Consider the following 24,250-nt stretch of genomic DNA (forward strand, 5'->3'; position numbering starts at 1 on the left):
TGTATCTCCATGGTTACTCTCTACAGCTTCTCTCTTCACTTTCTTCTAGTCTTACTCTCTCCTTCACTTCTCACCTTTGTCTCACCTTCACGTCTGTTCTTCCCACCATGACCCTCCCCCCTTCCCTGAGCTGCTCTTTTCCCAGTCCCTACCAGCAAGAGTTGCCAGATGTCTGAAAAGTCCTCAGCCCAATTCATGACCAAAAATAGCCCAAAAATAGCCTGACACCCAAAACAGCTACATGAGGAGCATGGGAGGGGGCTTCCCCCTCGAAGTGAGGATGGGTAAAAAAGGGCCCAAAAAAGACACTAGCTTTTTTTATTTTGGGGGGGGGGGGGGGGGGGGGGGGGAGACACACCAACCAGCATAGATAAAAAAAAAAAAAACAACAACCAGTGACTGTGAAAATTGCCCATGGCTACTTTAAAAGAGCCGCCCAATTCCGTGTAAAAACTATAGAGTTGGCAACTCTGCTACCAGATACTCCATCTCTTCTAGCTCCTGCTGCAGTTAGTGTGCCCTGCCTGCTCTTCTTTCTCTCTCCCAGATCATGTCTCCTTCTGCTAGCAACCTTCTCCAACACAGCCCATGTTCTCTCTAAGTTCCTCTCACCGTCGTATCCTGTTTCTACTCCTCCCCCACAGCTCCATTATCAGTCCGTCCCCATCACCCACCCTCGCTTCCCTTTACAGTTCCATTTCAGCATTTTATAATAGCATTGTCTCCCCCTAATCAGTGACCCCTTTCTATTCCCTTCACCCCTTCCTTGTCCCTTTTATTCCTCACCCAGTACCTGTCTTTTTTACCTTAACTGCTATAGGTATTACTTTGGCAATATAGATACAATTGTCATGCCAATAAAGTTATCTGAATCTGTTCCTTTTTGTCAATGTCTGTCTGTTGCACTTGCTGTAGCCTAGCAGCTGCCAATGGGGAAAGAAACTCCCTCCTCCCCAGCAGTCTATTGGAGAGGTTGCAGAAGTTGGGAGGAAGGAGGCAGCGGGAGCAGTAGCAAGAATACATAGGCACTTCCTTCCTGTAGCTCTGCAGTATTGAGCTTGCAGCCACAGATCTACAGACTTACAGGGGAAAATACTGGGGGGTGCTCAGGCACCCACAAAGCTGGCACCTATGACAGAGGGGTTGAAAAGAATTCCATGAAGAAATTAACTTCAGCATGGAGTGAACCAGTTGTCATAAAATCTTCATTAAATGCCCACCATTTTTCAGTGCAGGTGCCTGCAATATCTCTCAAACACTTTTGAGCTGTTGGTAACATTTCTTCAGCTAGGTTGAAGTGACCTATGGTCATATGGTGTAGATAAGAGTACTAATCAACAAAGAACACAACTGGAAGCTCTCATTGGTTTATATCCAAGCGACAGTCCAGGTTTTGTTTACTAGCTACAAGCCCTTGAGGCAAGCACCTCTACTAAAACATGTTGAGATTTAATGAGTTTTATAACCTTGGATTTTGGACTGCTCTGGTTCAATGTTGAATTTATTTTCTTTATCACTGTTTTTATGACCTTATAATACATTTCAGCATTGGCTTGTGTGGGTTTAGATTTTTACTGATATACAGCCGATGTAAGTCCTTTAGTTTGGTGGACAAGTTGCCTGAGCCATGTTCTGCATGCTTTCCCCACTTACTTAAAACAACAAACAAAAAAAAAACAGCGGCAAGGAAGTCAGAGCTGAAGCAGGACAGTTTTATGGGGTTGTACACGATATTTAGATGGGAGGAGGAAGGCTGTGTCTTGTCCAGGCTAGAGATCCCCTGAATCATGGGCAGATGATCAAAAGCCCTGCGCTGTTCCAAACAGCGCTCTAAAAATAGAGCTGGAACATCACGGGGCTTTACCGCCCCTATGATCAGAGATAATAGCATGCAAATTTAAGCATGCTATTCTCTCTGATCATAGGGTAGAAGTGGAGGATTGTGCCCGAGCATGCGCTCCAGCACAATCCTCCCGCACTTGACAGGTCTAGGCTGTCAAAAGCCCAGACCTGTCAAACACAGGGGCTGGAGGTCCATGGGACCACCAGACCCCAAGTACCCCCACCCCGAGCCAAGCAACACTGGGGGGGGGGGGGGGGGGGGGGGCCTGGAGGCCCAGTGGACCCTCAACTCAAGTTCTGGTGGGCTGGACATCTGGTGGGTCTCCAGGCCACTTACCCCCCCCTAGCGTCCCCTCAAATAAAGCCCTGGTGGCCCAGTTGGCCACGAGTCAAAACACCCCCCCCCCCTCCCGGTCCCCAAGGCCCCTAAACTCCCTTACATGGTGTGAAGTCCTGCCATTTTCGATGCAGTGCCGATGGAAGAGGAGGGAGGCTCACTGGGCCACCAGGGCTCCATTCATGAGAGGGGATGCCGGGGGGGGGGGGGGGGGGGGTTGGGGACCCCCTGAATCTCCAGCCCCCCTGAACCGGTGTTGGAGGGACCGGAACTCCAGCCCCCGTGTCATGTCAGGGTTCCTGCTAGCATGCAAATGCATGCTGGACGGGGCTCACCATTCCTCCCCAATGGTCTGCAAACCCTAACGCCAGTTCCGAGCTGGCATAGGGTTTGCCGCAGTTAGCACGCCAATGTTTGGCACACTGGTTGCTGATCATTGGGGAAGAATAGGTTTAGCATGCATTTGCATGCTCATTGCGCTAACAGCACTGTTTTGCGTGCCAGTTGCATTCAGAGCCCGGCGAGCACGTTGTTTCAAATGCTCGGGGGCTCTGATCATGGGGTGGTAGCAAACGCAGGTGCTAGTATGGCGCCAACAGCCTCTAGCGCCTGCGTTTGCTTCTGGTCATCGACCCATCAGAGAGATTCTGCCCCGTCTTAACAGCCAAGTAATCCTGACTGCCTGGAAAGAATCGCCTCTCCATCTCTCTCCTCCCCTGCATTATAAATATAAAAACACAAAAATCTTTAGTGAAACAGGATTTTATAATGCTTGCATCTAAGTACATATTGAAATGGTTATCAGCAACATTAGGAAAAGAGTTTCTCCATGGACTGTGGTGTTGATTAATACTGGAATGCTTAGAATACAGACTCCACATCTCCCATCTCCACACACACGGTCTTCAACTGAGAGTAATACTCTATTGCAGCTTCTCCATTCTCTCTTCCAAAACCTGTAAGACAATTGGAGGGAAGAGTGAAAAACACTGCCCTCTCAATGTTTGTTACATATACAACTGCCCCAACCAGAGAATAGGACAGGTTACATCCCTGCAAAGATCCAATGAAAGCACTGAAGATAATTCTGACAACTATATCTCTGCCTTCTATTTAAGGAGTAGGTGCCGATAAGAGGAGAAAAATTCTCGAAAATAAGAAATCAATATTCATACCTGCACGTGCTCTCTTAAAAAGTGTGTGTGTATGTGTGTGTGTTGGGGAACTACCATGCAGGTGAACAGTCAATTTCTCCTACATAAAGACTAAGCTGACATTCAAAAGTATTTACTCTTTTGAACGGTTGTCAACTTGTAGCAGCTGCAACTGCACCAGCTTTTCTGCCAACATCCTCTCTCTTCAACTTGCTTGAAATATCCCCTTGATGTTGCATTTGTAGACATATCAGGTCTTTGACACAGTTGCACATACAACTTTGATAAATTTTGAAAAATCAAGACTGGTGAGGAACATGACATCAGTTGGTGGAATTGGCCACTTAATGAGACTGGTCCGAAGGAGTTGGTGGCAAAACTCTCTGCAGTTCATATTGCAGGAGTGTCAGTTGTTGGGCAGACTGGGTGGACCGTGCAGGTCTTTGTCTGCCGTCATCTACTATGTTACTATGTTTTCTCCGAGGACAAGCAGGCTGCTTGTTCTCACTGATGGGGTGACGTCCACGGCAGCCCCTCCAATCGGAATCTTCACTAGCAAAGTCCTTTGCTAGCCCTCGCGCGCCTGTGCGCACCGCGCATGCGTGGCCGTCTTCCCGCCCGAAACCGGCTCGAGCCGGCCAGTCTTCTTTCGTCCGCACTCGGTACGGTCGTGTTTTCGCCGTGTCGAGCCCCGGAAAGTCGACCTCGCGCGTCCTTTTTCGACGTGTTTTTTCTTCGGAAAATCCTTTAAAACTGTTCGGGAAGTGTTCCGGAAGCCCCCTCGGGTTTCGTTTTGCCCCTTCCCGTATTTTCAGATTTTGCCCCGGTAAGTTTTCTTTCGTCGTCGGGGTAGGCCTCTTTTCGGCCTCGGTCGAGATTTTCTCCCTCAAAGTTTTTGGTGCTCATTTTCGCCATTTCGGCTTTTGACTTCGCCGGCGTGATTTTTCCGCCCATGACATCGAAGCCTTCCAGCGGCTTCAAGAAGTGCACCCAGTGCGCCCGGGTAATCTCGCTCACTGACAGGCACGCGTCGTGTCTTCAGTGTCTGGGGGCCGAGCACCGCCCTCAGGCCTGTAGTCTGTGTTCCCTTTTGCAAAGGCGGACTCAGGTAGCGAGATTGGCCCAGTGGAACGTTTTGTTCTCGGGCTCTTCGTCGGCATCGGCACCGGGGGTATCGAGTGCATCGACGTCTTCAGCGTCCAGAGCTTCATCCTCGGCCGCCAGTGCATCGAGTGCATCGAGGCATCGGCGCCGAGACATCGGATAGCTGCATCGACGTCGGTGGTACCGGGACCTCGTCTGCTGATGTCGTCGGACGGTGGTGCATCGTCTGGAGTGCAGGTGAGGGCTGTCCATTCCCCTGCTGGTGGCGGTGAGCCTTCGGGTGGGTCTCCCCCTACCCTGAGGGCTCCTGCGGTACAGCCCCCCCGAGACCGACCTCCTTCGGCCTCGGCCCCGAGGAAGCGACGGCTGGATTCTACGTCCTCCTCGTCGGTACCGGGAAGCTCCGGTGACATGCTTCGTTCCAAGAAGTCGAAGAAGCATCGTCACCGGTCCCCTTCCCGTGTCGGTACCGAGAGCTCTGGGTCACCGAGGGAGTCGGCACCCAGCAGGCATCGGCACCGAGAGGACCGCTCACCCTCTGTTCAGGAGGTGTCGATGCGCTCCACTCTGGACAGCCCGGAACAGCCTCCACGCCCGGAACAGGTTCTGACGTCGACGCCTGCATCGACTTCCATGCCTTTCTCTGCAGCCGCTCTGAACGACAGCCTCCGGGCCGTTCTCCCAGAGATCCTGGGAGAGCTGTTGCGCCCTACCCCTCCGGTACCGGCGGTGCTTGCGCCACCGGTACCGTCGAAAGTGGCGCCGGCTGGCCCATCGCCCGAGGTGAGGTCTCCGGCGTCGGTGCCGGCTGCCGTCGCCTCCCAGGAAGGCTCCCCGACTACGTCGGCGGAGGGAGCTTCGCCGATGCGGGCGAGGGAGTCTACCTCTCGACGCCCCCATCGTGGACGTGGCTCCACGGAGTCGAGCCGGGCACGGTTGCAGACACAGGTCCGTGAACTTGTGTCTGACACCGAGGGTGAGGCCTCGTGGGAAGAGGAAGAAGACCCCAGATATTTCTCTGACGAGGAGTCTGAGGGTCTTCCTTCCGATCCCACTCCCTCTCCTGAAAGACAGCTTTCTCCTCCTGAGAGTCTGTCTTTCGCTTCCTTTGTCCGGGAGATGTCTACGGCCATCCCCTTCCCAGTGGTTGTGGAGGACGAGCCCAGGGCTGAAATGTTTGAGCTCCTGGACTATCCTTCTCCACCTAAGGAAGCGTCCACTGTTCCCTTGCACCATGTCCTAAAAAGACATTGCTTGCGAACTGGACAAAACCTTTAACTAATCCCCACATCCCCAAGAAGATCGAGTCCCAGTACCGGATCCATGGGGACCCAGATCTGATGCGCACCCAGTTGCCTCATGATTCTGGAGTTGTGGATCTGGCCCTAAAGAAGGCTAAGAGTTCTAGGGAGCATGCTTCGGCGCCCCCGGGCAAGGACTCTAGAACCTTAGACTCCTTTGGGAGGAAGGCCTACCATTCTTCTATGCTCGTGGCCAAAATTCAGTCTTACCAGCTCTACACGAGCATACACATGCGGAACAATGTGCGGCAGTTGGCGGGCTTGGTTGATGCGCTCCCCCCTGAGCAAGCCAAGCCTTTTCAGGAGGTGGTCAGGCAGCTGAAGGCGTGCAGAAAATTCCTGGCCAGAGGGGTGTATGACACCTTTGATGTTGCGTCCAGGGCCGCTGCTCAAGGTGTGGTGATGCGCAGGCTCTCATGGCTGCGTGCCTCCGACCTGGAGAATAGAATCCAGCAGCGGATTGCGGACTCGCCTTGCCGTGCGGATAACATTTTTGGAGAGAAAGTCGAACAGGTGGTAGAGCAGCTCCACCAGCGGGACACCGCATTCGACAAGTTCTCCCGCCGGCAGCCTTCAGCCTCTACCTCTACAGGTAGAAGATTTTTTGGGGGAAGGAAGACTGTTCCCTTCTCTTCTGGTAAGCGTAGGTACAATCCTCCTTCTTGACAGCCTGCGGCCCAGGCTAAGCCCTAGCGCGCTCGCTCTCGTCAGCAGCGTGCGACTCAGCAAGGCCCCTCGGCTCCCCAGCAAAAGCAAGGGGCGAGCTTTTGACTGGCTCCAGCAGAGCATAGCCGACATCCAAGTGTCAGTGCCGGGCGACCTGCCAGTCGGAGGGAGGTTGAAAGCTTTTTACCAAAGGTGGCCTCTCATAACCTCCGATCAGTGGGTTCTCCAAATAGTCCGGCAAGGATACACCCTCAATTTGGCCTCAAAACCTCCAAATTGTCCACCGGGAGCTCAGTCTTACAGCTTCCAGCACAAGCAGGTACTTGCAGGGGAACTCTCCGCCCTTCTCAGCGCCAATGCAGTCGAGCCCGTGCCATCCGGGCAAGAAGGGCTGGGATTCTATTCCAGGTACTTCCTTGTGGAAAAGAAAACAGGGGGGATGCGTCCCATCCTAGACCTAAGGGCCCTGAACAAATATCTGGTCAAAGAAAAGTTCAGGATGCTTTCCCTGGGCACCCTAGTTCCCATGATTCAGGAAAACGATTGGCTATGCTCTCTGGACTTGAAGGATGCCTACACACACATCCCGATACTGCCAGCTCACAGACAGTATCTGCGATTTCAGCTGGGCACACGTCACTTCCAGTACTGTGTGCTACCCTTTGGGCTCGCCTCTGCGCCCAGGGTGTTCACAAAGTGCTTGGCTGTAGTCGCAGCAGCACTCCGCAGGCTGGGGGTACACGTGTTCCCATATCTCGACGATTGGCTGGTGAAGAACACGTCCGAGGCAGGAGCCCTGCAGTCCATGCAGATGACTATTCGCCTCCTGGAGCAACTGGGGTTTGTGATAAATTACCCAAAGTCCCATCTTCTCCCGGCGCAGAGACTCGAATTCATAGGAGCTCTGCTGGATTCTCGGACGGCTCGCGCCTATCTCCCAGAGGCGAGAGCCAACAACTTGTTGTCCCTCGTCTCGCGGGTGCGAGCGTCCCAGCAGATCACAGCTCGGCAGATGTTGAGATTGCTAGGCCACATGGCCTCCACAGTTCATGTGACTCCCATGGCCCGCCTTCACATGAGATCTGCTCAATGGATCCTAGCTTCCCAGTGGTTCCAAGCTGCTGGGGATCTAGAAAACGTGATCCACCTGTCCACGAGTTTTCTCGAATCCCTGTATTGGTGGACGATTTGGTCCAATTTGACTCTGGGACGTCCTTTCCAAATTCCTCAGCCACTAAAAGTGCTGACCACGGATGCGTCTCTCCTGGGATGGGGAGCTCATGTCGATGGGCTTCACACCCAAGGAAGCTGGTCCCTCCAGGAACGCGATCTACAGATCAATCTTCTGGAGTTGCGAGCGATCTGGAACGCTCTGAAGGCTTTCAGAGATCGGCTGTCCCACCAAATTATCCAAATTCAGACAGACAACCAGGTTGCCATGTACTACGTCAACAAGCAGGGGGGCACCGGATCTCGCCCCCTGTGTCAGGAAGCCGTCAGCATGTGGCTCTGGGCTCGCCGTCACGGCATGGTGCTCCAAGCCACATATCTGGCAGGCGTAAACAACAGTCTGGCCGACAAATTGAGCAGGATTATGCAACCTCACGAGTGGTTGCTCAACTCCCGAGTGGTGCGCCAGATCTTCCAAGCGTGGGGCACCCCCTTGGTGGATCTCTTCGCATCTCGAGCCAACCACAAAGTCCCTCAGTTCTGTTCCAGGCTTCAGGCCCACGGCAGACTGGCATCGGATGCCTTCCTCCTGAATTGGGGGGAGGGTCTGCTGTATGCTTATCCTCCCATTCCTCTGGTGGGGAAGACTTTGTTGAAACTCAAGCAAGACCGAGGCACCATGATTCTGATTGCTCCTTTTTGGCCGCGTCAGATCTGGTTCCCTCTTCTTCTGGAGTTATCCTCCGAAGAACCGTGGAGATTGGAGTGTTTTCCGACCCTCATCACGCAGGACGAAGGGGCTCTTCTGCATCCCAGCCTCCGGTCCCTGGCTCTCACGGCCTGGATGTTGATAGACTTTGCCTCTTTGGGTCTGTCAGAGGGTGTCTCCCGCATCTTGCTTGCTTCCAGGAAAGATTCCACTAAGAGGAGTTACTTCTTTCTATGGAGGAGGTTTGCCGTCTGGTGTGACAGCAAGGCCCTAGATCCTCGCTCTTGTCCTACACAGACCCTGCTTGAATACCTTCTGCACTTGTCTGAGTCCGGTCTCAAGACCAACTCTGTAAGGGTTCACCTTAGTGCAATCAGTGCATACCATTACCATGTGGAAGGTAAGCCGATCTCGGGACAGCCTTTAGTTGTTCGCTTCATGAGAGGTTTGCTTTTGTCAAAGCCCCCTGTCAAGCCTCCTACAGTGTCATGGGATCTCAATGTCGTTCTCACCCAGCTGATGAAACCTCCTTTTGAGCCACTGAATTCCTGCCATCTGAAGTACTTGACCTGGAAGGTCATTTTCTTGGTGGCAGTTACTTCAGCTCGTAGAGTCAGTGAGCTTCAGGCCCTGTTAGCCCAGGCCCCTTACACCAAATTTCATCATAACAGAGTAGTCCTCCGCACTCACCCTAAGTTCTTGCCAAAGGTCGTGTCGGAGTTCCATCTGAACCAGTCAATTGTCTTGCCAACATTCTTTCCCCGTCCTCATTCCTGCCCTGCTGAACGTCAGCTGCACACATTGGACTGCAAGAGAGCATTGGCCTTCTACCTGGAGCGGACACAGCCCAACAGACAGTCCGCCCAATTGTTTGTTTCTTTTGATCCCACAGGAGGGGAGTGGCTGTGGGGAAACGCACCATATCCAATTGGCTAGCAGATTGCATTTCCTTCACTTACGCCCAGGCGGGGCTGGCTCTTGAGGGTCATGTCATGGCTCATAATGTTAGAGCCATGGCTGCGTCGGTAGCCCACTTGAAGTCAGCCTCTATTGAAGAAATTTGCAAAGCTGCGACGTGGTCATCTGTCCACACATTCACATCTCATTACTGCCTGCAGCAGGATACCCGACGCGACAGTCGGTTCGGGCAGTCAGTTCTTCAGAACCTGTTTGGGCTTTAGGATCCAACTCCACCCCCCGAGGGCCCTGTTTATTCTGTTCCAGGCTGCACTCTCAGTTAGTTGGTAAATTTTTTAGGTCAATCTCAGTTATGTCCTCGCCGTTGCGAGGCCCAATTGACCATGGTTGTTGTTTTGAGTGAGCCTGGGGGCTAGGGATACCCCATCAGTGAGAACAAGCAGCCTGCTTGTCCTCGGAGAAAGCGAATGCTACATACCTGTAGAAGGTATTCTCCGAGGACAGCAGGCTGATTGTTCTCACAAACCCGCCCACCTCCCCTTTGGAGTTGTGTCTTCCCTTGTCTTGTCTTGCTACATATGGGACTGGCCGGCTCGAGCCGGTTTTGGGCGGGAAGACACAGGCGCGCGAGGGCTAGCAAAGGACTTTGCTAGTGAAGATTCCGATTGGAGGGGCTGCCGTGGACGTCACCCCATCAGTGAGAACAATCAGCCTGCTGTCCTCGGAGAATACCTTCTACAGGTATGTAGCATTCGCTATAATGCACAAGGAGAACATTAAATACAGATGGTTATTCCTTTTGGTACAGCGGATCATCGTGGGAGGATGCACTAAGAGAGTGACAAAGGTCCTGGAAGGTATCAGAAGCTGAAGGGATAGGTGGCCTACCATCACTGACTAGGTCAGAGAAACAACCGCAGCAACATGAAGGGTCTTGGACTAAATGGAAGTGAGTGCTGGAGGGTGGCAGGCATTTGAAGAGACAATCCAGCTGACAGCTAGACAATGAGGAAAGAGAAGTGAAGGGTTATACCGACACTTGAATAAACACACTTTACTGAACTATACAGCATTTGAGGAAAGAGGTGTATAGCACATTTTGACTTAAGAATGGTAGGGAGGGGGGTGGAGGGAAAGAAAAAGTACAACGATGAGACTGGGGAAGCAGGGGATTGGGGCCTGTTGGAAAGCATGAACTCTAAGAGGAAACAGTACTACTACATAAGGGGAAGAAGGGAAAGCTGAGGGGTGGTGGATGACAGTATGGCTCTTTCACTGGGATATATTTCTAATATTCTCTCTCTTTGAGTCTATTTGATTCACAGTGGTTAACAAGCAAAGAGACTCTCATACATCAGAGGAAGAGTTAATTTCAAGAGCTTCAGGAGCAATATGGATTGGGCAAAGGGGATCTTTTGGTAGTGCATCGATACAAAATTATATGTGAACCAAAGGGAATGAAGTGGAGGACGCAGCGAGTAGACAGCAGGTAGAGAATTTTGGAAATCAATATACCAGATGAAAGGAGTAATCACCCTCTTGTATGACTTTCTTAGATGGAGAGAATTTAAAAATGTAAATTTATGACAGCTTGGGAGACAGGTCTTGGGGTGCTGGAAAATGGGCTTTGCAGCTGTGGGGAAATGGTTGGTTAGTTCTACAATAAAGGAGAATGCATATAAATATCCTTTACAGATGGTGTCTTGGCCCCTTAAGGTTGAAAATGATATTTCCCGATGCTTTGAGCTTCTGTTGGAGGCACCCCAGCCAGTCAGGTTTTCAGAATATCCACAGTGAATATTCATGAGAGATTTGCATACCACTGGAATAGTGCCCGTTTTGTGCATAATTTAATTGGCAAATTAGGTGCTAGCTGGTACTAACCACTATTAATCACTGCAAATTGGAGTTAACTGGTGCTGTCACTAGAAACTTAGTGGGCATATGCAAGGGAGATTCTTGGGCGGGTCAGGGGTATGCCTATCACTTAGGCCACCGACTTGGAGCAAGCAGTCCCCTCTAAGTGTTGGTGTGTAAATGCTCATTTACACTGATATTCTATAATGGCAATTACACACGTAGCTGCCAGCACAGAATTTGTGTTTGGCAGGCAGCATCCTAGCGCCTAAATTACCCCCCATGGTACTCTGTTACTGCCACAAAAGGCCATAAGCTTTTCTACTTGTTATTCTTACCTGACCTCTTGTATCCACCAAATGGAAGCTCCACAGGGCTAATGTTGTAGTTGTTAATGAAGCACATGCCAGCTTGGAGAGCAGCCACTACCCTGTGAGCACGTTGAATATCTCTATAAAACAGCATTAAGATAGGCTGAAGTCATTTAAAATACTAGTCACTCAAAAAAGAATTATTTTTAACTCTCTATTTTTCTGACTTTTCAGTAGATGCTTTACTTGGAAAGCTGAGATTCATTGCTTCAAGTGATACAAACCAAAGTGAATATCCTAAGCAGTAAAGCTTCTACTGAAAAGTCATACGTTCTACAAACAGGCATCGTTTATCGTTTATTTATTTACTAGACCGTATCTTATTACAACGTAAATCAGAATGGTTTACAATCAGATAAAATGTTAAAAAAGTTAAAATTCACAAATCTGAAATCCATAAGTGATAGGAAAGCACAACAAACCAACCAGAATTAAAATATACAATTATAAAAATTTCATACATATCAAACAACAGAGGGCAAGACCTCCCTTTTTTTTTCAGAGTATTCTAAGTGACATTTTCAAAAAATTCTTGAAAGTGAATACTAAAGAGATATGTTTTAAGAATTCTACGGAAATGAGTATAAGAGTCTTCAAGCCTAAGATCTTTAGGAAGACACGAAGTTTTAAGAATAAGTGATATTTCCTCTCTATTAGTTTTGTCCAGAGATCCATACAATGGGACTATCATTATTCAAGGCCAGATTTTGGAGTACACAGGCAAGACAAGACAGCAGATTCCAGAAAGCAGGGGTGTGTGTGAGGGGGGGGGGGGGGGGGGGACAGAGGGCGTCTTGCATGTATTCAGTCTGTGCAGGTGGTAGAGAAGTTTGTGGTGACCTGTGTCTTGGGTGTTATTTTATTGCAGCTCTCATCTTTGGACCTGTTCCTTGCTGGATCCAAGGGCCTTTACTCAATTCCCATCCTTCCTGACCTGTCTGCTGCTTTCAACACTGTTGATCAGCACCTATTCCTTGATATGTTCTGAGCACTAGGATTTCAGGGCTCTTTTCTGTCTTGTCTTTCGTCTCATCTCTCCCATTGCACTTCTAGTATATGATCTGGTGGATCCTCCTCCACTATTATTCCACTATCAGTCAATGTACCCCAGGGCTCTGTCCTGGAACCTCTTCTTGCTCTATACTTGTTTCCTTGGTGCTCTGATCTCCTCCCATATGACTCCCAGATCTACCTCATCACACCAGAAATTGCACCAGGAATCCATGTCCCAAGTCTCAGTCTACTTTTCTAATACTACTGCTGCTTGGATATTTTGTCATCCAAAATTGAATATGGCCAAGACTGAGCTTCTTGTCTTTCCCTCTAAACCTACCTTTCCTCTTCTGCCATTCTCTGTTTCTGTGGATAAGACTCTCTCTGTCTCCTCAGCTTATAACCTTGGGATTATCTATGACTTCTCTCCTCTCCAAACACTGGAGAGCCAGAAGAGCAGCAGAGGAAGGCCACAGTGTCACAGTGATGCACCCTTTGAAGCAGCAAATGCAAATAGCCCTAAAGTGAGAGAGTTCAGGCTCCTCTTTGGCCTGGGTATTTTATACCTTCAAAATTTGGTAACCTAGGTAGTTCACTATGCCGCCTATGCCTAAAGTCATTATGGGGCAACTTTCAAACAACATGCCTACCTAGAAAATTTGTGAGTTCTTTTTTTACCCCTAGACTTTATATAAAACTAGCCGTTGAGCCCGTAAAAATGGGCTAGTAAAGGAAAGGGGGGGGGGGGGGTTGAAAGGCCCCCCCCCCCGGATAGGTCGCCGTCGCCCCCCCCCCCCCCCCCCGGAGTCCCCTCCGCCACCCCTCCACCCGAGCCGGGTACCTGGCTTCACTATTCAAACTGCCAGAACGCAGCACACAGCTCATCTGAGCTGCAGTCGGCCTTCCTTCTTCTCTGCGTGTGTTCCGCCCTCATGTGACGTAATGTCGGCGAGGGCGGGACACAGGCAGGTAAGGAAGGCCAACGGCAGCTCAGATGAGCTGTGTGCTGCGTTCCGGCGGGTTGAATAGTGAAGCCAGGTACCCGGGCCGGGTGGAGGGTGGGTGGCGGCAGCGACTCCGGGTGGGTGGGGGGAGCGGTAGCAGCAACCCTGGGGGGGGGGGGGGAGCGGGTGGCGACGGCGGTTCCCTCACTCGCAGGTGCACAGGTTCCCTCTCTGTCATGCCCCCGTTATCACGTATTGACGCGGGGGCAGGACAAAGAGGGTCTCTACTGCGCATTTGCGAGTGAGTACGCCTCTTGCCATTTATATGTTTGATTTTGAAAGGGAAAAGATTCTCTTTGAAAATAGACTCAGGACAACCATGCACATAAATCTGCACCTGCTATTTGTGCAAGTGTTTTACCCATGAAAACATATGCACATAGTTTTGGAAATAAAAGGTATTCATGTAAGTTGCCTCTGCCCCAACCAAGGAACACCTCCCTGATTTATAGGACAAATTACTAGGGTAAAAAGGTGAAAGGAAAACCTTTGCATTCCAAAGTAAATGAAGATATCACCCTCAGAAAAAGGGTTAAAAGGGAATGCAGGGCTACTGCCTAACAAACCTTTTATATACTTATGTGATGCCAGAACCAAACCATCATGGATTCTCTTTCCCAAGTGGCTTGGGACATCTTGGAACAGCTAAGCAACTATGTTACTACCAGGAAGGCACAAAAGTTGATTTCGTTTCCCTTGCCTGTCACCTAACTCTGCCTTCAAAATGACTGGTTCTTGAGAGATGAATTGGGATTTGCTCAGCAGTTGCCAATGAAACCTAATAATAGATTTTAATTAGGGCTGTGCACTAATCACAGTTAATGCTGTATGTGTTTTACTAGTTAGAATTAAACAAAAAAATCCCGGCTAGGCAAATTAATTGTACTGCATCTCCACCTCACCACCATCACGCACACACCTGCCAAGCCTCCAGCTTCACCATTGTCAAGTTCCAGCAAGGGGAATGAGCCCTCACATGCACACATACCAGCTAGTAGTGTCAGGTCATCTGATCACTGGTGCATGCGTGACATGGGCCAGGTCGGACTCTGGTAGAGACCAGCTGAAGGAGAAGAAGTTGGTAGTCTCCCTTGCACTTCTGCAGCTGCTTATGGACTCTACAGGCAAAGTACTAAGCAGCCAACTTGAGCCAGTCCACAATCAAGACTACTGTGTGGCTCGCATTGCCTGGTGTATAGCTGGCTCACCCCACCCAAACTGATCAGATTATTGCGGCTACACTGCATCAAAGGTGAGCACTACAAAGGGTGCTGGGAGGGAGACTTTGGGAGAAACTAGGCATGGGGCAGAATAGGGAATGGTCTTGGCCCGGAGATAGGGAGGAAGATGGAGGACATGGAAGGGGAGATGGGTTGAAAATATGCTGGACAATGGAGGATAGGGAGACAGTAGGATGTTGGACATAAGGGAAATGGGATAGTGGGCAGAGAGGAAGTTTTAGTGAAAACCTGGAGAAGTTGGCTAGGGAAGAAGAGAGTGATGGGGAATGGGAAGGATGAGTTGAAGGAAAGACAAAGCTATAAACAGGTGGAATCTGCAGAGTACCAGATAAAACTCTGAACACCTTTTTGGGCAGACTGGATGGACTGTACACTTCTTTATCTGCCGACATTTACTATGTTACTAGGTGCTGTCAATTAAAATACTAAAAAACAGTGTTAGGTTTCTCTGCTTCTGTTTGTACCCCACAGTTCAGGTGAGTGGGATCCATGTTTAAAACTTATAACAACATAAGAATTGCCCTACTGCGTCAGACCAAGTCTCTATCTACACCAGTATCCTGTTTCCAAGAGTGGCCAGTTCAGGTTACAAGTAAGTGGCAGAGTCCCCAAAAAAAATAGCAAGATTCCATGCTACTTGATCCCAACACTAAGCAATGGTTTTCCCCAAGAACTACCTTAATAACAGTTTATGGACTTTTCCTCCAGGAATTTGTCCAAACCTTTTTTAAACCCAGCTACTTTAACTGTTTTTACCATTTGTTCCACCAAAGAGTTCCAGAACTCCTCTCAGATGTCTCTTCTCCCAGCCTCAGAAGAACCCTGAGAGCACCCCAACCTGAATGCCAGCCTGATCCATTAAATCCGGAGCACCCTATTTACAGATCATATTTATTGCTAGCTTTTTACTTTATTTTAGAGTGTACCTATTATAGGAGTGCATTTGTATCATGGCAGCAGCTAAACCCAAGTGGACTTTTAATCTTCCAGCAATCAAAGCACTCAGCTCTTAAAATGTGAACCATCATCTCCCAGAAAGACAGCGACTATCAAGGATTCAGAAATAATTTTGCAGGCCTTAGTAAAAAAAAAAAATCCTTCATATAAAAGAGATGTTTCACAACAAGGAAAACCTTGCTAATGTGTGACGAGAAATGGCATATAAAGGTGAACCTCGCCTTAATGGAAAGAGCTGATAATCTGGAACTATGGTGCAATCCTACGCAGGTCAGCTTAAAGGTCTTAACATGGAGCAAAACAAATCTCCCAACTGGAACGTAGCTTGGAGGACCATGATAATCACACACACAATGCAACAATCTTCGTGTGCTGGGAATTCCTGAAGGGATAAAGATGTTGTGGCATTTAAGGATCAACTGCTTCCTAAAGTCTTGGATATAGCCTTTGATGTACCCTTTGAAACTGAACATGCACATTGTTCTCTGGTGCAGCTGCAGGGCAGGGCATGGTGTCCTCGGCCTATTGTATTGCAAGTTCTACGCTATCTGCAAGTTATAGAAATCCTGCAAAAGGCACACCACAAAATCCTGGTGGGGTATGAGGGGAAAAAATTTCTCATCTTTCACAACCTTCTCAAGGATATGATGGCCCATCGGAAGAAACTAATGGCCCTCAGACCACAGTTGAAATCGTTCCAAGCCAAATATGGGCTAGTGTAACAGCTATGTGCGTTACTCTGCATAATATAATTCACACCTGTGAAGACCCATTTTTGCTACATGACTATGTGAAGACTCCTTTTTGCTAAGACAATTAATGAAAAATCAGGAGTCAGTATAGCCACTTAAAATGACCCGGTATTACTCCGAGATAGCTTTTGTGCTGAGAGTGTACTGTGACTTCATACAGACTTTCATTTCATTTCTCATCTACCTCAACACTATATGCTCCAATTTCAGCATCACCTTGTTCCTCCCTTTCCTACGTGAGTGCTTTGCACTACAGACTAGGATAGCTGCACGAAATGTCTCCTGCATGTCAGATTTATGATGCCCTTGCCATTTGTGCTGCCTATCTTGGGAGGATTCTATAAATGATAATCAAAATTCAGTCCAGACTTACACCTGATGAAACTTGGTGTAAATGATGGCACTCAAGTTAGACATTCTGAGGAAGTATTCTGCAACAACATGCATAACTTTTTGAAAAGCCCATGACACGCCCATAGCCCTTCTATGGTTATGCCTCCTTTTGAGTTATGTGCTATTAATTAGGTGTCATTCCTCAAACAATAGCACACAGCCAAATGCACCCACAAATTTCAATGGGTGCTAAGTTAGTATAATTGGTTGCTAGCACCCAATTGATGTTAATTGCCTCATTAGCCAATTAATTTGCATATGCATCTCAGGAGTGCACCCAAATTTTAACTTGCAAATCTAGGCTCCATATATAGAATTCAGGAGACTTTTTCCTTTGTTGTATCGCAATCTGGACTCACAACCAGAAACTATAGCAGACAAGATTGCAGAGCTTGCAAGAGCTGTATGTATCAACCAAAATCCCAGAATAGAAATGCTGCAAAATGGCAGAAATATATGTACCAAATCCAAAATAATTTGCTGTCACTCATAGTGTAATTAATAAATTTCAGTACCTTACCATGATCCAAAAATAATATAAAAGGATGAGTCCAGATTGCGACTGGACTGGCTTTTTCCAAGCAATAGTCTCCAGCTTAATCCTTCAGTATTGGGGCCTCTGGGGCACACAGTCTGTATAATTTTCTTGTTTGACTGCTTGTTGCACCCATATGTATTACTGAATATTAACTGAAGCACGATTCCTACATATTTTACATGTTCTCTGCAATATTGTCTACTTATATGCTCTTTCACTGTTTATCTGGATTTTGTGCCAACTCATCGTATTATTGCTCCTGGAGGGTGGGATAATTATTTCTTTTGAACTGTCTTTAAAATGTAATCTGCTTCTTAGCTTGTTCCCCTAACATTGTGTCCCTGAATGTTCAGGGTCTTAATAATTTGATCAAGAAAAAGAAAGCCTTAGTCTATTTTTTTTTTGTAACTATTTAATTTTAATGAACAGCACAAAGCAGAAAACATGAGAGGCTTAGTTGACTCTTCAACGCCTCGACAACAAAAACCTTTTACAGCATGCTAAAGATGTTCAAAAAACCCCTCCCCAACCACAACCAACTAGCAGTGTACATTATCCCCCAGAGACCTCTTACCCCCTTTAAAGAATACTAATTAACTCCCCCTCCACACACACATACTGCAAAGCTGAATACCCACAATGAAATGGAGAGCAATGGTGCAAAAACAGATACAGCAGTACACACAATACAAACAATAATACCCGCTGTAAACCTGTTTCGTGAGACTTGACCCTCGAGACCCACTACCTTCTCTAGCTCCAGTTAACGACTCCATATACAGTGGTGGAAATAAGTATTTGATCCCTTGCTGATTTTGTAAGTTTGCCCACTGACAAAGACATGAGCAGCCCATAATTGAAGGGTAGGTTATTGGTAACAGTGAGAGATAGCACATCACAAATTAAATCCGGAAAATCACATTGTGGAAAGTATATGAATTTATTTGCATTCTGCAGAGGGAAATAAGTATTTAATCCCTCTGGCAAACAAGACCTAATACTTGGTGGCAAAACCCTTGTTGGCAAGCACAGCGGTCAGACGTCTTCTGTAGTTGATGATGAGGTTTCCACACATGTCAGGAGGAATTTTGGTCCACTCCTCTTTGCAGATCATCTCTAAATCATTAAGAGTTCTGGGCTGTCGCTTGGCAACTCGCAGCTTCAGCTCCCTCCATAAGTTTTCAATGGGATTAAGGTCTGGTGACTGGCTAGGCCACTCCATGACCCTAATGTGCTTCTTCCTGAGCCACTCCTTTGTTGCCTTGGCTGTATGTTTTGGGTCATTGTCGTGCTGGAAGACCCAGCCACGACCCTGGAGTATTGTGTTCAGTACTGGTCTCCGTATCTCAAAAAAGATATAGTAGAATTAGAAAAGGTACAGCGAAGGGCGACGAAAATGATAGTGGGGATGGGACGACTTTCCTACGAAGAGAGGCTGAGAAGGCTAGGGCTTTTCAGCTTGGAGAAGAGACGGCTGAGGGGAGATATGATAGAAGTGTATAAAATAATGAGTGGAATGGATCGGGTGGATGTGAAGCGACTGTTCACGCTATCCAAAAATACTAGGACTAGAGGGCATGAGTTGAAGCTACAGTGTGGTAAATTTAAAACGAATCGGAGAAAATTTTTCTTCACCCAACGTGTAATTAGACTCTGGAATTCGTTGCCGGAGAACGTGGTACGGGCGGTTAGCTTGACGGAGTTTAAAAAGGGGTTAGATAGATTCCTAAAGGACAAGTCCATAGACCGCTATTAAATGGACTTGGAAAAATTCCGCATTTTTAGGTATAACTTCTCTGGAATGTTTTTACGTTTGGGGAGCGTGCCAGGTGCCCTTGACCTGGATTGGCCACTGTCGGTGACAGGATGCTGGGCTAGATGGACCTTTGGTCTTTCCCAGTATGGCACTACTTATGTACTTATGTACTTATGACCCATTTTTAAGGCCCTGGCGGAGGGAAGGAGGTTGTCACTCAGAATTGTACGGTACATGGCCCCATCCATTCTCCCATTGATGCGGTGAAGTAGTCCTGTGCCCTTAGCAGAGAAACACCCCCAAAACATAACATTTCCACCTCCATGCTTGACAGTGGGGACGGTGTTCTTTGGGTCATAGGCAGCATTTCTCTTCCTCCAAACACGGCGAGTTGAGTTCATGCCAAAGAGCTCAATTTTTGTCTCATCTGACCACAGCACCTTCTCCCAATCACTCTCGGCATCATCCAGGTGTTCACTGGCAAACTTCAGACGGGCCGTCACATGTGCCTTCCGGAGCAGGGGGACCTTGCGGGCACTGCAGGATTGCAATCCGTTATGTCGTAATGTGTTACCAATGGTTTTCGTGGTGACAGTGGTCCCAGCTGCCTTGAGATCATTGACAAGTTCCCCCCTTGTAGTTGTAGGCTGATTTCTAACCTTCCTCATGATCAAGGATACCCCACGAGGTGAGATTTTGCGTGGAGCCCCAGATCTTTGTCGATTGACAGTCATTTTGTACTTCTTCCATTTTCTTACTATGGCACCAACAGTTGTCTCCTTCTCGCCCAGCGTCTTACTGATGGTTTTGTAGCCCATTCCAGCCTTGTGCAGGTGTATGATCTTGTCCCTGACATCCTTAGACAGCTCCTTGCTCTTGGCCATTTTGTAGAGGTTAGAGTCTGACTGATTCACTGAGTCTGTGGACAGGTGTCTTTCATACAGGTGACCATTGCCGACAGCTGTCTGTCATGCAGGTAACGAGTTGATTTGGAGCATCTACCTGGTCTGTAGGGGCCAGATCTCTTACTGGTTGGTGGGGGATCAAATACTTATTTCCCTCTGCAGAATGCAAATAAATTCATATACTTTCCACAATGTGATTTTCCGGATTTAATTTGTGATGTGCTATCTCTCACTGTTACCAATAACCTACCCTTCAATTATGGGCTGCTCATGTCTTTGTCAGTGGGCAAACTTACAAAATCAGCAAGGGATCAAATACTTATTTCCACCACTGTATGTTGATAATGTGGTCAAGTCCAGTTCTGAATCACTTGCAGGTGATATTGCTCACAAACCCAACCCAACTGCGCTCGCACAGTGCAAAAAATAGGCAGCTGCTTTTGTTGCCACTGTTGCACAATAACCATGAAAGCTGTAGTAAACGCTAACAGCATCAACTTATTGTGAGGTCCCTGAATTTCACTTACCCTTGCATTCAAAAGTACCAATTCCATGGGCATAGAAACCTTACATTTCATCAATTGTTGTACATATTGAATAACATGTCCCCAATATTCTTGAAGACAACTCCACTACATATTGGGATAGGTACTGATCTCCCCATATCCCCTCCAACAATGAACCTCCCCCTGTTCCCAGAACCCTGCCTAGATCTTCTATGTCAACAGACCAATAGTTTACCGACTTGCGAGCCGGTTGTTCCTGAGGGCGAGCCGGCTCTCCTTCCTTCCTTCCTCACTCCCTCCTACAGACTCCGCTGGTCCCTCACCTCCCTTGTCCAGCGAATTCTTCGGGGCAGGCAGCCTTGCCTGCCCACTGCTGACCCTCCCCCACTGCCGGATCGTTCTTTAAAAATGGCCGGCGAGACTTCTGCTGAAGTCTTGGAGGCCGCCCTTGTAAGTCTCGGCGAGGTGGATGAGGGGCGCAGAGGTGGACTGGGGGGGGGGGGGGGGGGAGGTGGACCAGGGAGAGAGCCTGTTGTTAAACATTTATCAGCACACCACTGTCTATACCCCCCACACTGCGTAGTATCCTTCTCAAATTTGGACAGGATAGTAATGCCCACCAACCTCAAAGAATGGTAACTGCTCCCCCCCTTGGAGAGAATTATACAACTGCACCAAGAGGTGTGCTACCCACAGGCGGAAGGTTTTGTAGAAAAGACCTGTGACCCCTCCCCCCCTGGAAATGCCCAAGATTTTCAGGGAGGTCACTAAGGAAAGGGAGCTGTTATTGACAGTCTCACGGCAGAATCACTGTAAGACTAGCCCATGGGGTAAGATCAGGGAGTTAATAAAAAACTTGAGTGGGAAAATTTCTGGGTCTTTGGTAGCCCACCCCCGCCTAGACGCATAGTACTGAGGGGGAAGTCCTGGATGCCAAATCAAGAGGAAATTTGTTACTGTATTATTGGAGTTTCTGTATAACGCAGAAGCATGTGCCGTGGGAACGACATAGGCCTGAGGGAAGAATCCTCAGGAGGGAGAAGTTGGAGTGGGCGTGCCTGACTTCTAGCAGGACCCACATTGCTGAAGCATATAGAACCTGATCCAGGATAGGACAGAGAACAAGAAATTATCCTGTGAGTGGACTATGGAACAAGCAGGACTAGTGCGGCTCACCCACAAGACTAAGTTTCCAGAAAAAGAAGGGAATTAGAGACTAATGGCTTAAAAAGGACCTGATGTGGCTGATTACCCCACTTCATTTTCCCAGAGCTTGAATCGGAAGAGTGTAAAAAGGTAATTGAAAGACTTTACTCAACGGCTGCGAGTGTGGCAATGATTGCAAATTGAGTTAAATCAAGAGGAAAATAACCAAGCACCATGTTTGATAGCCAATAGAGGAGATTTTGATAAAGAACTGAACTGTGATCCTAAATATGCCTTGATATCATTGAGACTAGTTTGCGCTGTGCTGACTATCTGAAAGATCCCTGATTGTACAAACCTAGTTCACAGAATTTATGAACTGTTTTTTTTTTTCAAGTTGTTAGTAAAGCCAGTTAAGTTTCTGCAACTGAGCCTGCTATTTCTTGGAAAGAGTGAGCACAGAGAAAGAGTACCCTTGACCTTGAATCAGGCCCCGGCCCACGCCCAGCTTGTGTGAACCCAGCTCCTGGGAGTGAAGTGACCACGGGGTGAAGAACGGAGCCGGAATGAGGTGTGCCCGGGGTTACAGTTCCGTATACCCATCTAACTCCTGCAATTTGCCAGGTTTTAAGCCTTTGATAGCTTTTAAAACTTCCTCTCCCATTATCTCTCTATCTAAATCGTCCATAATCTCCCTATGCAACTTCGGGAGATGCAGCCTATTTAAAAAATGATGAATCTCATTATCTGTGGCCTGACTTTCTGGAGTATAAAAGCTCCTCATCAAATTCCCAAAATTTGGCCTCTTACCCACCCGGTTTCCCCAATTCAAAAAAATCTTTGTTTCAGGAATTCCATGCGAAACTTCAGATCTGCATCTTACATTTCCCCCAATATTGTCCTAATCTCCCAAATCTGATCCTTCACCTTATCGCCCCCTTGGCCTCTCTTATGTCTGTCTGTAAGCTCAGAGAGCTCCTGCTGCAAACTGCAGCTCCTTGCAACTCTGGGCAAGTCACTTAACCCTGCATTGCCCCAGATACAAATAAGTACCTTTATATACAATGTAAACCGCTTTGAATGTAGTTGCAAAAAAAACACAAAGGCGGTATATCAAGTCCCATTCCCTTTTGTGCTTATTTGTAGCAAGAGCTATCAAGTTCTCCCCTTAACACTGCCTTCAAACTTTCCCATATAGTCTGAGTTGAGTAGTCATTGGGATTATTATTTCTCAAAAATTCCAACGTGAATAATATTAGAGGCCCATTTAATTGAAAAAAGTGTGAAGAGTAGACAAAGCTGACGTATCCAGGCAAACAGTTTTGGACAAATTCACCTTAAGTAGCCTAGTGGTTAGTGCAGTGGACTTTGATCCTGGGGAACTGAGTTCGATTCCCACTGCAGCTCCTTGTGACTCTGGGCAAGTCACTTAACCCTTCGTTGCCCCTGCTACAAAATAAGTACCTGAATATATGTAAACTGCTTTGAATGTAGTTGCAAAAACCTCAGAAAGGCGGTATATCAAGTCCCATTTCCCTTCCCTTAAAGCCAGAAACCTTTGAGTAGGTTAAGATATCCCTCAAAAGATTAGATGTAGATATCAAAGGCTGTGTGAGGGACTTTCTTCAGTGTTTTATGCTAGTTTGAATTTGATCCTATGTTTATTGCAATGGTTAGAATATTGTATTCCTCACCCACAGCTCACCTGATGGTTAAAGGGAAGCAATCGCAGGACCTTAGTCTATCTTGGGGGACCAGACAAGGTTGACCCTTATCATCTTTACTATTTAACCCTGGAGGCTCGGACGATAACTAGTCACCAGGATACTTAGTGAGATTTCATACAAGTCCAGTAGAATGTAAAATGTATTTATGCTGATGATATTTAGCTTTTTCCAGCTCAGTCCCACAGACCCCGCAATCCTCCAAACGTGCCCACCAAAATACAAAATCACGCACTGGACAAGAAATGGAAAAAAAAGAGGAGGCGGAATAGCTATCATATACAAACCTGAATTCACTATCACAATCACGGGCGAATCCACCTCACCACAACTTGAAATTGCATCAACTAGAATCAACCATCCAAGCCTAATAGGACACCTTAACACAATCCTATTCTACAGGCCACCAGGAAAATGGCAAGACGCCCAAACACAACTCTTGGATTTCATCTCGAATTCCTGCGTATCAGCCTCAAACATCCTCATACTAGGCGACATCAACCTACACCTAGAAGATGACACCTTACCAAGTACACGAGAATTCAAAGAATTCCTAAAACTCTGGGATCTGCAAACACCCAACATACAACCAACTCACGAAAAAGGACACACACTAGATATCATAACGAATAGATTCGAACCGGATTCAACTATCATACTCGCTAACACAAGATGGACAACAACAATATGGTCAGACCACCATAGAGCAAATGTCACTCTCTGCTGGCGAAAAACACAACTAAACACGAACAATAAACATGAGCGAACAACCTACACAACGAGAGGGAAAATAGACCCCTCAACATTCTGGCAACAGATCTACCAGAACGAATGGACTACAAACGCTGACACCATCCAATTCCTCCAAGAATGGGATGACATAAGTACAACAACATTAGACAAAAT

General features: G+C 47.7%; 1 protein-coding gene across 3 annotated transcripts in view; it reads right to left on the reverse strand.

Moving 5' to 3' along the window:
- Positions 1–2,925: 2,925 nt before the first annotated feature.
- The window catches only part of ALDH9A1 (aldehyde dehydrogenase 9 family member A1), a 309,783-nt gene continuing 288,458 nt past the window's right edge, over positions 2,926–24,250 (reverse strand). For all 3 annotated transcript variants that reach the window (XM_030205969.1, XM_030205968.1, XM_030205967.1), the window contains exons 11-12: positions 11,397–11,509; positions 2,926–3,135 (exon numbers count right to left, since the gene is read on the reverse strand). In XM_030205969.1, the coding sequence (XP_030061829.1) occupies positions 3,041–3,135; positions 11,397–11,509 (208 nt within the window). In that variant the 3' untranslated portion in view covers positions 2,926–3,040. The remainder of the gene's footprint in view (positions 3,136–11,396; positions 11,510–24,250) is intronic.

The sequence above is a fragment of the Microcaecilia unicolor genome, chromosome 6, assembly GCF_901765095.1.
Source record: "Microcaecilia unicolor chromosome 6, aMicUni1.1, whole genome shotgun sequence".
Taxonomy (NCBI): domain Eukaryota; kingdom Metazoa; phylum Chordata; class Amphibia; order Gymnophiona; family Siphonopidae; genus Microcaecilia; species Microcaecilia unicolor.